Source organism: Malania oleifera, chromosome 7 (assembly GCF_029873635.1).
Source record: "Malania oleifera isolate guangnan ecotype guangnan chromosome 7, ASM2987363v1, whole genome shotgun sequence".
Classification (NCBI taxonomy): domain Eukaryota; kingdom Viridiplantae; phylum Streptophyta; class Magnoliopsida; order Santalales; family Ximeniaceae; genus Malania; species Malania oleifera.
The window spans coordinates 1,415,040-1,430,748 of record NC_080423.1 but is presented as its reverse complement, the minus strand read 5'-3'; the positions used below and the strand labels follow the sequence as shown (position 1 = coordinate 1,430,748).

General features: G+C 34.8%; 2 protein-coding genes across 4 annotated transcripts in view; one reads left to right on the top strand and one right to left on the bottom strand.

Moving 5' to 3' along the window:
- Positions 1-2,603, top strand: part of LOC131159322 (uncharacterized) — a 33,235-nt gene extending 30,632 nt beyond the window's left edge. For both annotated transcript variants that reach the window (XM_058114123.1, XM_058114122.1), the window contains exon 12: positions 2,229-2,603. In XM_058114123.1, coding sequence (XP_057970106.1) covers positions 2,229-2,383 — 155 coding nt within the window. In that variant the 3' untranslated portion in view covers positions 2,384-2,603. The remainder of the gene's footprint in view (positions 1-2,228) is intronic.
- A 3,351-nt stretch (positions 2,604-5,954) lies between these two features.
- LOC131159321 (protein SUPPRESSOR OF GENE SILENCING 3) lies at positions 5,955-15,314 on the bottom strand. Of its 2 annotated transcripts, none has more exons than XM_058114120.1 (6): positions 15,128-15,314; positions 9,620-10,669; positions 9,166-9,460; positions 8,752-8,996; positions 6,803-6,957; positions 5,955-6,623 (listed from the first exon to the last, which is right to left on the bottom strand). In XM_058114120.1, exons 2-6 carry the CDS (start codon positions 10,643-10,645, stop codon positions 6,422-6,424), a joined length of 1,923 nt encoding a protein of 640 aa, XP_057970103.1. In that variant the 5' UTR covers positions 10,646-10,669; positions 15,128-15,314; the 3' UTR covers positions 5,955-6,421. The 2 variants fall into 2 exon arrangements, with proteins under 2 accessions (XP_057970103.1, XP_057970104.1); XM_058114121.1 differs by having other exon boundaries at positions 9,620-10,683; positions 15,128-15,285.
- Between the last annotated feature and the right edge of the window lie 395 nt (positions 15,315-15,709).

Sequence of the window (15,709 nt, the reverse complement as noted above, 5' to 3'; positions counted from 1 at the left end):
TAACTAGCACTGCAAAAATAGCCGGGGAAAGGCAACCACTAATCTAGTTCTCCATCTAGTTCTAAACCCTTTCATCTCTAACACCCAATCTAAGGACCTTGGCACATCCTATAATGAGCCTTATTAAAATCCAACTTGAAAACAAGCCATTTTGCTATGATGACGCTTAACATCTGCCCCTACTTTAGCTACCAGAATCATATACAAGATCTGTATGATCCTCCGTAAGGGATGTCTGATAACAAGTAATAGTTCCATCTAAAAACTCACTTAAAATATTCATCATTGCCCTAGCTAAAATCTAACACACACTTGCCTCTAGAGCATTAAGTCTAAAATCCCTCACCTTAATAGATTTATCCTTCTTGGGCACCATGGTAATAAATGATGAATTTGCACTCCTTCCCACCACCCCATTACCAAAAAAAAGACTATAAAATACCTCAGAATATCATCATTAATAATATGCTCAACAATGCTGAAAGAAACCCAAAGTAAACCCATCTAGCCCAGTTCCTTATCCTTATCCCTCCCAATGATCATTCTCTCGACCTCCTCTTCCTCAAAAATGTCTCTCTAACCATTTTACCTTCTCCAAAAAAAATAAAAAAAATAAGAGACCAATCAAGGCAGCCGTAGCTTTACCTGTATCCTCTGAGTACAACTCCTTAAAGAAGGATGTGATTTTAGCAATCAAATCTTAATTCCTAGCAGTTCCTCTGTTCATTCTCTAACTGCTTAATGATGCTCTTGCATTTTCTACCACTAGCAACTGTGGAACAGTCTAGAATATATCCTTTTTCTATCACTAGACTTTTTTATCTACTTAAAAATATCTTTCTGATACCTAAATTCTTAAAACCCTCATTATTCCACGTCTTTAATTTGTTTTTAGCATGTTTCAGTTTTTTCATAAGACAAAACCCCCCGTCTTAATCTTCCACAGCACATTCTCCTCATCAACCCCTAATGATGTCAACAAAACCTTGGTGCCGTGGCCAAATATTCTCAAACTTATACAGAATAAGCCCCAAACTGTAATCAAGAACAATGAGACAATGATCTGGCACCACCATGGGCAAAACTTCATCAGACAAGTTAGGAAAGGAGTCCTACTCATTTCTAAAAATAAACCCATTGAAGTGTCAATATAAGCATGAACTGACCTCTCACACAGTGCAAACCAGGTTGAGATTTAACCAGCTGCAATTCTCTTAAATCACAACCCCTGTTAGACTCATAAAAAGCCCTCATACTAGCAGTTATCCTAGACCCCTCCCAACTTATTTGAAAATCTAATAACATAGAAATCTCCCCTCACCGCCCAAATAGAACAAAAACCAAAAACAGACAAGAACACAATTATGACCATAAAAAAATGCAAACCACCAATGGCCCTGACCAATAACCTCTAATTGAAGCAGTAAAGCAAAAGACCTGACAAGCCTATGAAAAATAATCTGTTTCAAAATTCAACTTCAGATCTCGAGAATAGCTATTTTTGTTTTATTTTATTTCATTCTGAGGAGACAATATCTTTATTTTACTCTTCTTTGAACTAAAGTGAGGAATAGTTAGGTGAGGATCTTTCTTGTAATCTTAGTCTCTAGCATCATTTTTGAAAAACAAATCCTTGAGAAGTTTCCATTCATTAATATTTTTGAAAATTGGTTAGTACCTCATAGAAAATTCCTTGATATGATACTTCAAAGAAATACAATGAAATAATCTGAAAATTCATGCCAAAAGATTTTCCTGGTGAATTGGCTCTTGGCTGCTGGGTTGACTCAAATCATGTAATCAAAGAATTTCCTAGTTTGTGCATCCGCTTGAGTGAGTGAATTCAAATTTCCTGTATTCTTGAATTTGAGTTGGCTCAATCTCGCTAGGTCGACTCATAATCAGGGGCACTTTGAATATGCTTTTCAAACCTGCATATGTAACATTTCAAGTTTGATGATTATAAATTTTAGGTATTAAATCAATTCAAGGGTTCTACAGTGATGTCTGTAGCCTCTAGGCATATGTTTGCTATGCTTCATGTGATTTCTTTTTCCATAAGCAGTCAAATTAGTTCTTTTCCATTGATGTTCAAATGGGATCATTCTATTTACACCTTGTGGACCTTTTTCACTCTTGTTTACTCAGATAACATGGTGATTTACACCAAATTCAGGTTGTGCCAGCTTTTGGGCTTACTTGTCTTTTTTCTTATTTATGACTTGCAGATGTTATATTTCTTATCTATCTATACCAGAGGTGGGTTTATCCAGTTGATCGGAGACGGGTAAATGAATTTGGTTTTGGGGGCGAGGATGAAGACGAGGCTCCTGCAGGTGGGGAAGTGACAGCCACAAAGGAAGAGGAGAAGAAAACCAACTGACCCTTCCCACTGTTGAAATCATATTTGAGCATGTAACTGTAAACTTAATAAAAACTATTTTGCACGCTTCTTCCTTAGTGTTTTAGCTTGGAAATTTTTTACAGTAGAATGTTAATTCTATCAAGGGTAAATCGATTTTGGAAGTTGCTTTTTTATCGATGGATATTACAGCTGCGACAGGTATGGAAAGAAATTTAGTTCCTTTTCTTACTCATGTCAACCTGGTTTTCATTCTTGCTCTTGTTGATCCACCATGGTGATCTAATTATCTATTAATCTTATGGGCAGCATAATATTGGTAATCTGCCACTGATTCACAGTACTAAAGACGCATCTTCCTTGTGAGGTGGGCAATTGTTGTTCAACTGTGTCCTTCATTTGCAGATTTATTTTGCAGTGTCTTGATTGTCACTGGGACCGCATAAGCTGTCCTAACCAGTATGGCTTGAAATCCAATAATCCTCGTACATGCAGCCTTGATTCTTGTGAAGACAGTTTGCTCCACATAAGATTTGAAACTCATTAATTATTCATTGTTATGTTGTTGAATCTGCACTAGTGAGAGGTATGTTTTACTGTCTAGGTTGTGGGTTTAAATCTTAATATGAAACTAATCATTAGAAGTTTTGTTGTTGAATCTGCACTAGTGAGAGGTATGCTTTTACTGTCTAAATTGTGGGTGTAAATCTTAAATTAGTCATTTTATTTACAAAATATTTTATAAAATACACTTGTTTTTAGAAGTACGAAATACAAGAAATATTTTTTGTTATCTCGGTTCATTATAACACTATTTAATAGAATTTTGACATGTATTCTACTTATTTTGAAATGTATGTTGAGTCATGAACAAGTGTGTCCAGAATTTAAACGATGTAAGAAAATGTGAAGTCGAATGAATTTTAAATTTTAAGATGTTCAATTGGTGTGCATAAATTTTTTTTTTTTCTTGAATTAGATGAGCTTTCAAGCTCTCTCATTTGAAGAGTCTTTAAAAGTCTAGCAGGTTCAAGTATTATCTAGCAACTATTGTACGAGAATAAATGAAGACATTACAATAAACTTGTAGGGGTGACAAAACAGGTTGGAATTCAGTGGATGACTCGTGATTCGACTGTTTAAATAGAATTCAGATTTAATAGACGGTGATTTGTTTTATAAATGAGTTATTCGAACCCAACTCGTTTAATAAACGGGTTTGGTGGGTTTGGGTTGGGTATCCGTCGGGTGACTTATTTAATTTGATATATATATATATATATATATGTATTTTATATTAAAAATATATATTAATTAAAGAGATGTACTATTTTCTATATTTTATATTTTTTTGTTAAGATAATAAATAAAATAAAAGTGCTGTTTTTTAAAACACAATTATGTCACTTTATATGAAATGTTTTTTTTTAAATAAAAATAATAAATTATGTTTTTAAACAACTTCTTAAGGGTATCCATTTATAACATATTTATTAAACGGATGGATTTAAATTTATATGTTAATCACCTGTTAGTAAACAAATTTGACCCGCTAACTCGTTTTGTCATTCTTATAAACATGCATTGTGGGCCCAATGAATTTAGGGTGGATTATGGGAGTTCGGGACAACGCCTCCAAGTGTTGTCAAAACCCTTTCTATACATCACAAAGAAATTGATGACTTCATTAGATTTCTCTGTGCTTGATTCACTTTCTTATAAGATAAAATTATATGCAAACCATTTCTTCCTAATTTTACTTTTCAATTTATTATTTCTTTTTTTAAGAAAATTTTGACATAAACATACTTTGACAGTGTTTAGGAACATGGACTTTGGATCTTAGATTTGAATTTTTTGAGTGGGTTTCAACAAATTTCAATACAATTATATATTACATCTTATTCAAATCCAATACAACTATAAATCAAATGTCTCTTCAAACATAGGGTTTGTAATTTCTACAAGATATGAACTTGCCATCAACAAGTGAGAAAAATAATCTTCAAGGAGAAGTTTTGATAATTACTGCTTGTTTTATTCAATGGAATAATTATTCATTGAAATAAGTTGGAATATAGTTTAAATTTTATTCCTTAGATATTTCTAATTATTTCATTCAAGACGTAATAAAAAAGAATAGACATCTTCATGATAAAATTTAAAATTTGTTATTCCTATCTGTTTTTTGTTTTGGACTCATAAAAAATCTCACATTATTATTTACTTTATAGTAACAACATAATTTTTTTTTTTAACTAATTATAATTAACCTACTAAATTAATTTATTCATAGAATAAACATTCCACAAATCAAATTACTAAAACTACAATCTAATCTTCTACAATTTAAAATTGAATAATAATATACGAGCAAATGAGAAGCATAATTGAGACTATTGAAGTAGGGGTGTACTCGCTTTTTCCATTATTCCCAAAATTGAAAACCGAATTGAACTCCTCAATTTTTAAAACTACTGAACGGAAACCAAATAATAGACCATGGGTTTATAAAAAAACCAAACTGCTGATTTTTCGGTTCGGTTTGATTTTTTTCGATTTTATCAAACTTTGAACTATTAAACAATTAAAAAAAATCTTTCAAAGCCCAAGACTTTCGGCTGGGCTGCAACCACTGCCCATCTTATAATCTTGAAAAGGTTTCTAATTGAGCCAAGGCTTTGAATACAAAGCCCAGCACAACTTGGTTTCTTCGATTACCAAATTGAAACCAACGGTTTTTTTTTTCTGTGGTTGAGTCTTCCAATATTCCAGCTTCCAGGTTTTCTTGTAGTGCACCACTCTGTCCGCCTAGACTACATGAAAACCTACAAGCTCGAACATAAAGCGAAGGACTCAAAACACAAATGGGGAGTCCACCTGGTGCACTACATGAAAACCTACAAGCTCGAACATTGGAAGACGCAATCATGAGTGTCAATTGTGAGTCAGGTGCGATAAATTCAAACTTAATCCAACCTATATTTATGGATGAGGGATTGACTTTAAATCTCTCGACATCCGATGTGGGACAAGATTAGATGGGGAGGGTTGAGGAATGAGCAAGCTGTCGGCATGATAGTTTTTCCTACAACCCCGAAAATTTCTTAGGGGTGTTTATAAAAGTTAACTATTCCTCTCTTTTTTTAAGATTTCTATTTTGATAATTTTTTTTTTTTCAAAAAAGAGTTAGGAAAATGGAGATATATTTATTTTATTCAAGATTGAATTTACCAAAAAAATAATTAGTTAAAAGACTTATTTATAAATATAGTAATTTTAGTTAAATATTATATTGTTCCACGATATTAATACATACATTTTTTTTAAGATATTTAGGTTTTTCTATTTTTTTTGTTCGATTTTGGTTTGAAAACTAAAACCAAACAAAAAATCCCAATTTTTTATTTTCAAGAACCAAAATAGAAACTAAAAATGGAAAGACTTGATCAACAATTATTTTGATCTAGTTTCAAATTAATTTTTAATTTTTCAATAAATTTTGCACACCCTACTTGAAAAGAAAACAAAGAAAGAAAAAAGAGAGGGCAACAAAACACAAAATTGACTCCCGTAACTTTGGAACCTTGAATTTAAATTTAAACAAATTTTAATATAAATTTATATTATATTTTATCCAAATCAAATACAACTCCAAAACCAAAACTGCTCCAAACATAAAATGAATGAATGGTTGTTCAATTAGTTCAATTTTGTGAAAATATTAGACCACCACCTAATACCAAACACTCCCAGCCAAGGGCAAAAGTGGTTTCCACGCATTGGTTCCAAATCACGAAACTGAGGTTGGGGTGGTGTCTGGCCTTAGCCCCATGCAAATGTCAAAAGGGCATAGCCAACCCTAAAATCACCTTTCAATAGCGCACATAACATAAAAGCACCAAGTACTAATCAATAACAAGCTTAAATGGTCACAGGGAATCCCCTCCACAACTTTCAGCAAGTGAAGTTCGGGACTGTTGGACTGCCTCCATTGTTGCTAAAGTATTAGTACTCTTCTCTCTCTCTCTCTCTCTCTCTCTCTCTCTCTCCCCCTCCCTAGTGCTGCGGGGCATACTTCTCCATAAGCTGGGTCAGCTCAGCATCCAACTCCTTCTCCACATTAAGCTCCTCCTCTAGGTGTCTCCGCTTCATTGCGACGACCTTCTCTTCATGAATTCTTACGAGCTTATCCCGCTCCGCCACAAATTCTTCCATCTCCTTATCCTGAAGCTGGATGAAATTGGCAACTTCCTCAGACCTACACCACCAACCAATAATAGGAATAATAATAATTATAATAAGGATGATAAATGGAATAAGTACATATCCATTTTGATCTTATATAATTATAATTTTCAGATAAAAAAAAAAAAAATTAGTATACATTAAGAGTTTAAGCAAACATTGTTGGCATATGGTGGGGCTTATAGGACATACTTGCGTCTTTGATCCTCCATGGTAGGATTCACAGTTGCCTGCTTCACCTTCTCTCGCTCCAGCTGCTGCAGCTTCTCAAATTCATCTTCCTTTGCATCCCTTGCATCGTGAATGACTTTGATTTGTTCCTTAAAAAATTCCTCTTGGAAATCCATCTTTGAAAAGAAACAAAACAAAAAGTACTGCCAGAGTCAATACAATGAATGCAGCCATGAATATTAAGTGAAGTCCAGTAAACTTTTACAAGAACAAAGAAGCCAAAGTGCAGATTTTCTCAGGCTACTAACAAAAAGTTCCCCAAATCTAAGGCAAATCTCTTGAATTTAGAAGAACAGTCTGTCAATTTTATTAAAAGGCATCTCAACTTCCCTCGCTCTAGGCAAGCAATTCAGTAGCATGGGTTTCAATGATACCAATGCCAGTAAAAATATTTAAGGAATTAGAAATCTCAAGGCCCAGACCCAGATCATCTGCAGACTTACCAGAAACACCTGCGCTTAGGGTCAGCGCTCTAAACAGAAGCCATCAAAAAGCTTGGGAATACCAATTATGTAATGCCTACCATCATTGCTCAATAGGTGATGTAGGGGGTCCATCATCAGATAAACTTTTACCTGGGGATCAATTGTATGTGCCTTCATCTCCGAAGGAGGGTTCGGAGGGAGTTCCTCTTTTTGCCTATTCCTCTAGAGAGTGGATGGGAAGGGTACAGAAGCCCAAATTTTTTGGATAAGATGGGGTTATGGCAGTCTGGTCCTGGAGGAAATGAAGTTTCTCTGGTGGTGGTGCCAGAAAGGTAAAGAAAGGCCAGCAGGAATTACCTAATTTGCAGTGTTCTGTGAATTATGATGGCATGAGGGTTAAAAGAAGGGTTTTCTTCATTCCATTGCGTTAGCTTTTTCCCTTTTCCTTTAATTATCTTTTTTCTATTGTTTCATTTTATTTTTTATTTTTTCCCCAAATATTTCTTGTCCTCCCTTAGTTTGTCACTCTTATTTTCATAAGACATTTCTTTTTCTGTACATAAAGAAAGTGCCACCTCCAAAATGTCACATTCTCCATACAAACAAAGCAAGAAACCTACATGCCTGAATCGATACAAATATACCAATACTCAAGAATAGCAAAATAATGCAGCGCAAGCACATGGGTTGTTAGTGTTTCAGCTTATTTTTATCTGAGAATAATAAAACATTAATTAATTGAAATTCAGACGAATCAAGTTTTTTCTATTTCATAAAATTTACATCCAACTTTTTTTTCCTTATTTTGAAAATACAGCATAGAGATGCATAGAAGAACCCGATATAAAAAATAGTTATGAAAAAAAAAACCACAATGATAAAAACAGGAAGCAACACACATGTAAGGTTAAGTATCAATATAGGAATAAGAACATAGTCTGAGAAATTGAAAGCATGCTGGTGAATTCTGTGCTTATGCAATCAATCCATATAAAAATAAAATATCAGTTGCTTACACAGCATAACTGAAATGCACCCAAATACATAAGGGAACGCCAAAATGTCAAAAAAATTTAGTCTTACAGTCTCTTGTTATTATGTTTCAGATATTTGTGCCTGCATTATCAGATTCTTTAAATGCTTGCAAAATACAGAACTTCCTATTTTTTCTTTGCAAAATTAAATAGAACATTTGAATGCAATAAGCTGTTATGTGTCAGACACTTGTACGGAATCAGAATATTCAACAAATTCGAGATAGTCAGGCTGTTTCTAGACAAATAGTGGTATAAAATTAGCATAATATAAAATGTGGATCAGATGAGAACAGGGCTTCTTACTTGTTAGTTCGTCCTCTCAGGTACAAGACTACCCTAGGGATGTGAACCCACGCCAGCAACAGCTAGAAGCCATTGCTTAAACACAGCTGTGAATCCACAACCAAAACCTGGGGATCTAAAGTTAATATGTAGCTCATAACATTACCTCTTCCTTGTTCTGCTCATGTTGCATCTTGGTTCTCTGTCTAACAATGCGGTTTTCTTCAATGGTTTTGCGAAGCTTCTCAGTCACTATACCAAATGACTCTTCCAGAGCTTTAGAACGCCTTTGTTCTTTGACAACCTTGTCTTTGAACATGATGAGCTGCTGATTATCCTCGCTCATTTGTTTCATCTGACTGACAACCATTTCCAGGTAGGACCTCATGTCAAATTTTAGCTTTGTTTTGCCTGAACCACAGCAGCATATGCGCATCAGCAGACTTCTGAGGGAAATCATAAAGTCCCCTAACGTTATATAATCAAAACCAACTTAAAATCTTCCCAACCACATGCACTGCCCACTACCATACCCACAGCCACAAACACAGAGAGAGAGAGAGAGAGAGAGAGAGAGCACCATGGGAATGCTGGTTGAAGCTGTCCATGTCTTCCTTCAGTGCCATGTAACCATAAAGTTGGCGTTTCCCACCTGGATAGAATGGGACCCGGCGACGATCCCAAGCATCCCTATCTGTTCCTTGCTCTTCAAAATGCTTATGCAGACGCTCAGCTTCTAAATAACCCATCGCCGATGCTTCAAAAATCAACACACTCATCCCTCGGTGCCCCTGTGGACCATAAGAGTGTCGAGCTTTCACAGCAGCATACGAGCTAAAGTATTCGAGAAGCTCCTGATTTCCCATGCCAAGCCACTGGGGACCAATTTAACACAAAATAATAAATATATAAATAAATAGAAGAAACTGTAAAATTAAATCTATCAAATCCTTCTTTTGTATATATACTGTATTTGAATAATAGTTGTTCTCAAGATGCGTTCACTATAAGCAAACAAGCACATATGATTCCACCTTGTCATTGTCATCCTGTTCAAGTTTTGTGTTCATGACAATAACCATTGGAGGCCAAACAATTTCACGATCTTTGAGTGTAGTATCATTTAGGCCTCTCCATTTACCAAATGCTTCACCAGCTGAATTGACTGAAGTTCCCCTCCTGTAAAGCTCCTCATTCAAAAGTTTTGCAAACTCCCGGTGGAGCTTCACCCTTTTAGCTCCTCTGGTATTAGCATGTGCAATTAAGGGCTGCAGGCCTCGATACCAGTCAATGGCACCAGGACCCCCTTGGCATGATGGACAGTGCCACTGCCTTCCTGGTTCATTGATCTCATCAATACTCAGTTTATCCAAGATTTCAAAGAATCCTTTAAACCACCTGTTGTTCTTTTGTGTCTCATGGCTCTTCTGACTTGTGTCAGAATCAAATTCATCACTGAAGAAATCGTCATCAGATTCATCAAGAGCTTCTGAGTCATCATTATCGCTGCCAACCTCAATATCATCTTCCCTGCTAACATCATCTTTGCTCATGCCTTCTGCCCCTTTTGGCTGACTAGCACCGGCTCTGGAAGACCAATTCCATCCACCTACCAGGGGTGGAGGAATGACAGCCGGTGGAGCTGCATGGATACTATCCAACCCTCTATTAAATGGTTGGAGCTTTGGACCCCCATTATCAGACAGTCTTTTAAAGTCAGCAGTTTGTGTAGGCCAAGGCCCACTATTGCCAGGCGTCTTCACAGAAGCACCGTTATGATGCATGCCTAGCTTCTGAATGACATCAGTATGCCCCCATCCTTTGGCATTAGGGTTCTGAGCCCAAGTTTTTGCAGCACCGCTTCCAGCTCTATTCTTGGACTTCCTTGCATAAACCTCCCACTCACCATCTTCTGCAGAATTCAGGCTAGCATCTACCATACCCTGACTCAACTGATCAACTGTGGGTCTAGACCCACCTGATACATTTTTGCCCTTGAGTGACATTTTTGCATTAACACCAGCATTGGAAGGCTTTCCACCACCCTTTCTTGAACTCATCTTCTGCAGATCTTTCTTGTATCACTGAGCAAAAATCGCTATAAGATTATTAGTAATAGTGAAAGAGACAAAAACAGAACTTTATCATAATAAGTATACCACACAACAGCACCCCATCGATAAGCTATCAACATGCATGAATTTGAGTACTGTGCATATAACACATATTCAGTTTCAAATGCCACCAGGCGTTGTGATTTTAACAATCAAGTCATTAGCAAGCTCAATGACTTCAGACAAATTAAGGCAACATATAACCATTTATTGACCATCAAACCAATTCTTTATTGCATATTTTTTTAGCATTGAAATTTAACGGGGTAGTGCAGACTATATGGCGAGTGAAGTAGTCTACATGTTCTATAATTTGATCATATTACACCACAATGTTGGAAAGCCAGCATTATTAAAGACCAATTGTCAGAAACTCGCCTGTTTTCCCCATTCTATTAGGTCTATGATAAATCTATTCTAGACATTCAAAGAGTTTTTCCAATAGCACTTCCATGGTGATGGTAAGAATAAGAAAGTGTTTCTTACATTTACATCTCTTCTCAAACAGGAAAAAAATGTGGCGACGGGGAGGGGGGAGAGAGGGATATTGAAATTAAAAAAAAAAAAGCAGCCCAATGAACAAAACTCTCGCATATGCGGGGTCCATGGAAGGGGCAGACCACAATGGGTTTATAGTACACAGCCTTACCTTGCATTTTTCAAGAGGCTGTATCACGCCTCGAATCCATGACCTCCAGGTCATACGACGACAACATAACAAGAAAAAATTATAATAGCAAATAAAAATGAACAGAAAAGAAATAAATTATGAGTGCAAGTGCAAAAAAGACCAAAAGCCTATTGGAAAGATTAACCAAATCCTTTTTGACAGAATAAAAAACAAGAATACAGTCATGGAGCATCTATTAGCAAACAAAAGCCTAATACTGGGTTCACCCTGAAGGTGAACTTGGAAAAACAGAAACATTTAAGGACCATGATCCACTAAAAGATGTATTTTGTTTGTGTGTTTTTTTCCCTTCTCGGGGGCAGGGGGTCCATTTGATATCCAGTAGAAAATTATGAAAATGCAAACAGAAACAAAAACTAAACCAGAAATGATCAGATAAGTTAGATTTTCAAAAAATAATTTTGTTTGGCATCACTACTATATCCTAATACATCAAACATTCAAAAAAAAAATTAAAGCATGAATAAAAAAAAAATATGACTAGTAGAGCAATCAAAACTGCAGAAAAGAACAATCCCAGTGCAGGTTGAAAATGGGGAAGATCTATTTTGGATGATTGTTCTTTTTTTTTTTTTTATAGAAATTCTAGGAATTTTTTTCATTTCATTTACTTGAATTTTGCTTGGCAGTTTTATTTTTTTCATTAAAATTATTGCGCAAACAATGATTTTGCACACAAAAGTGAATTCAAGATATTAAAGGCATATTTGGTCATGGAAAACAATTTGCATTTTCCATGTCCAATTTTCTCAAATATTACAAAATCACACTTTTTTCCCCTTTTCCAACATTTATATGAAAATTTTGAAATCAATAAAAATATGTTTTTCAACTTTTCTATACAAATTTCAGAAACTAGAAAACAAAGAGGAATTCTTTTGTAATTATTTTGGAAATTAAAAATAGAAAATGAAAATCCTTTTTCATATCTAAACTTGCCCTCAAAGTCGCCAAGGCAAATGAAAACCAAAAAATTTGAGTTTCAGCAGTCACCATAGAACCTGAAAACTAACACACACAAATGTGTTGTCACCATATATTTCTTCATTTTACTAAAACAAAAATATATATTGAAAAAAAAAAAAAGGATACCAAACAACCCCGAAGTTTTCACACTACTCATAGTTTTAAACTCGTCATTGTGCAAGAATCACTTGATTTACACATCATACTTGTGCCGCTCATGTGTCCGATACAAATTTCACTCCTTCAAAGGATTATTGGTGCAACTTAGCACAAGCACTACAAAATATGAATTCAAGTATAAGCCCAAAGTTGCCAAAAAACACTAATACCCTAGCAACCCACATGTTGGTCCAATTCAAAACATGGTAGAAAAACTACATCTAACAATCCAAATTTTTAATTCAATATTTTTCACACAATTTTTTTATCAATTAAAAGGCAGAATAATCGCATTATAATCCCATTTTCAGTCATTATTAATCTATTTCACAAAAGAAATTTCTACTATATTTTGAAACACTTCAACAATTTTCCCAAACTATACAAGTGCCATTACATAATTTTCACCAATACATCTATTATACCCATAAGTTTCATATTTTACAGCATGTTTCATACCATGATCCCATTCTTGTCCTATAAACCAGAAAAATCCACATTCTAGGTGACCGATAGCCATCTTTCAGCTAACCTAACCTCCAACGTCCCTTGGGAACAACAAACATTGTAATTAAGCCTCTTGATTAATGAAAACATTATAAGAAGAATCAAACAAAGTTCTGCAGTCGCATTTGCATCGTAGGTGAATTTCTACTGACGACTTTATTTAAGACACCAATTAGAAAACAAAATATATATGAAACACAGATAAAACAGAGGCCACAAATAAATGAACAGAACAAAGGGGACAAAATTGGAACAATCGCACAGAAAGCAACGAAAGTGAAAACAATTAGGAGAAAGAATTAACTTATGGATGCCCTCATCATTACAAGATCCAAACATGAAAGAGGACAAAATCATAGGAATTAAAAATTTGAAACAAAGTTAATAATGACTAACTGCATATGATAAAAACATTATTCGTGTGAGATAAATTGAAGAAATTGAGAAGCACTTAGCATTACACATTTCTCAATAGTCAAAACTCTAAAGCCTTTCGGCATCTACGCTGCTAAATAGAAGGAAAATAATAGTTTTTTGCATTTCTACTAGTAATAAAAAGAAGGGAACATTAAAAAGTTTTCTGGACCATGAACTGGAGATTTTAAAACAGATATACAATTGTAGTATCAACATTCTACGCCAACCATAAGTCATGCATATGGCACTAGCATGACATATAAGATTATTAGACTGAATTACCAATAAAACATGCTTTTTTTTTAATCCAAATATAAAACTACACAAAAATTTCAAAAACAAGAAAGAAAAAGCTAAAAAAAACCAACAATAGAAAGAGGAGAGACCCAAAACAAAGATTTTATGCAATAATTTCAATTTTCCATAGAGGAGATCAAATCAAAGACTGCTCATAACATCTATTCTATTTAGAAAGAGAAAAGCTTTTACTATCTCCATTTCCTCTCTCCCACAAAGCTCTTTACAAAAATAATAATAATAATAATATTAGAAAAGTAAAGATTCATTATCCCATTTATAAATCAAATCGGGTTTAGAAATAAAGAGAACTTGAAATATCCTGTTTCTTAATTAAATTGGGCCTAGCAATAAAGATAACTTGGAAAAATAGTAAATAAAACTCTTAGCCCCATCTAACAACTATCCCACTGCAAATGTTTTCCCCTTCAACTCCATCTTGAGTTTTTAGCATGTTATTCGTACACATGCGTAGCCTGTGCTATACGTATTGCTAAATTAATGGGAAAAATAGCTATCTATAAGATAGCCAAAAGCACTATTCGTTCTCTAGGTAAAAACCTAAGTTAAAAGCAATCAATAAATCAAGTGCCAGCCACTTGAGCAATATCAATAATGAAGTGTAAAATAAAAGGAAGAAAAACTGACTTTGCTTAGTTTACCACTACAAAAATCCAGTTAAATACGAGCAGAGAGTCAGAGACAACATTCATAAGTTTATTCGCGGAACAATAATCATTTTGAGTGCCATAAAGCCTAAAATTGATTGTGGAGTCTTGGCTTGGAATCACATTGTATGGCATAATCGAGGGCATTGCGCTGCAAGTAAGGCACCATCGCCCCAACATGATTTTGCAAGGACTCTTTCTGCCTCTAAAGTCTAAAAGTAGAAATTTCATTGTCTGTAGTTCGTACTAACAGGCCCGAGACGCGAAGCAAACACGAGAAAATAATAAAGAAAAAAAACGCCACACCGAAGGTAAGCTGATCTAACAACCAACGAACTTGCAGTAGAAATCCAAACCGATATTGGATGATTACTTTATATTATAAATTCTTTTTATTCTCATTTTGTTTCAGAAAAGCGAAAAGAGGGGCATGGAAAATGCTAAAAGAGAGAACAATGAACAAAAAAGAAGATGTTCGATAGAAATGAACACCGATTATGAGAAAACCTGACCCGCCCACACACAAGACACTACAGATAGAGAGAGAAGGTGATTGATCAAGAGTTCAAGCAGAGAAATGTAAAGATTAAACAATAAATACACACAACTCAAGCATCCGGAGGGAAAGAAGGCGAGCGTGTGAATTGTTGAGAATAGTAGAGAGCAATCTTAGAAGCAGGAACAAAATCATGAGAAAGAGAGACGGAGTTGAACAGAGTTTACCTTAGCTAACTCGGCTCTATAGCTCGACCGACCGACTACGGCGAAGGAACGCCGGCGATCGGAACAGACGCGCCTGAGTTGCGGGAAAATCGGAAGCTGTAAGAAGCCAAAAGGGCAAGAGAGAAAACTGACTGACACTCAGAGTGCGAGGAAGGAAGGCAAGAAGTGCGTTGGGTACGATAAATACAAAGTCCGGACTCCAAAAAAAAATGCAATTTGGTGAATAAAACAGTTGAATCCGGCAGTGAATAAATTGGCACATCCTACTTTCGTGGTACTCTTATTTATTTTTTAAAATATTATTGATACTTTTAAAAAATTAGAGTATCAAAAGATCTACTTTTTTTTTTTTCATGTCACAAATGATAATTTCACCTTTTATTTTCAATCTATAAGTACAAATGTAAAATATATATATATATATTATTAAAATAAAACATAAAATTGTATTTTAGGGTTTTAAAAATTAAATGTAGAATCGTTGTTGTATTCCTTGGATGTCAATAGTTTTTTATTTATTTATTATGTGATATTATTATTCCTAAGGTCAGCTTTGTTTGTACAGTAAAAAAATATTTTTGA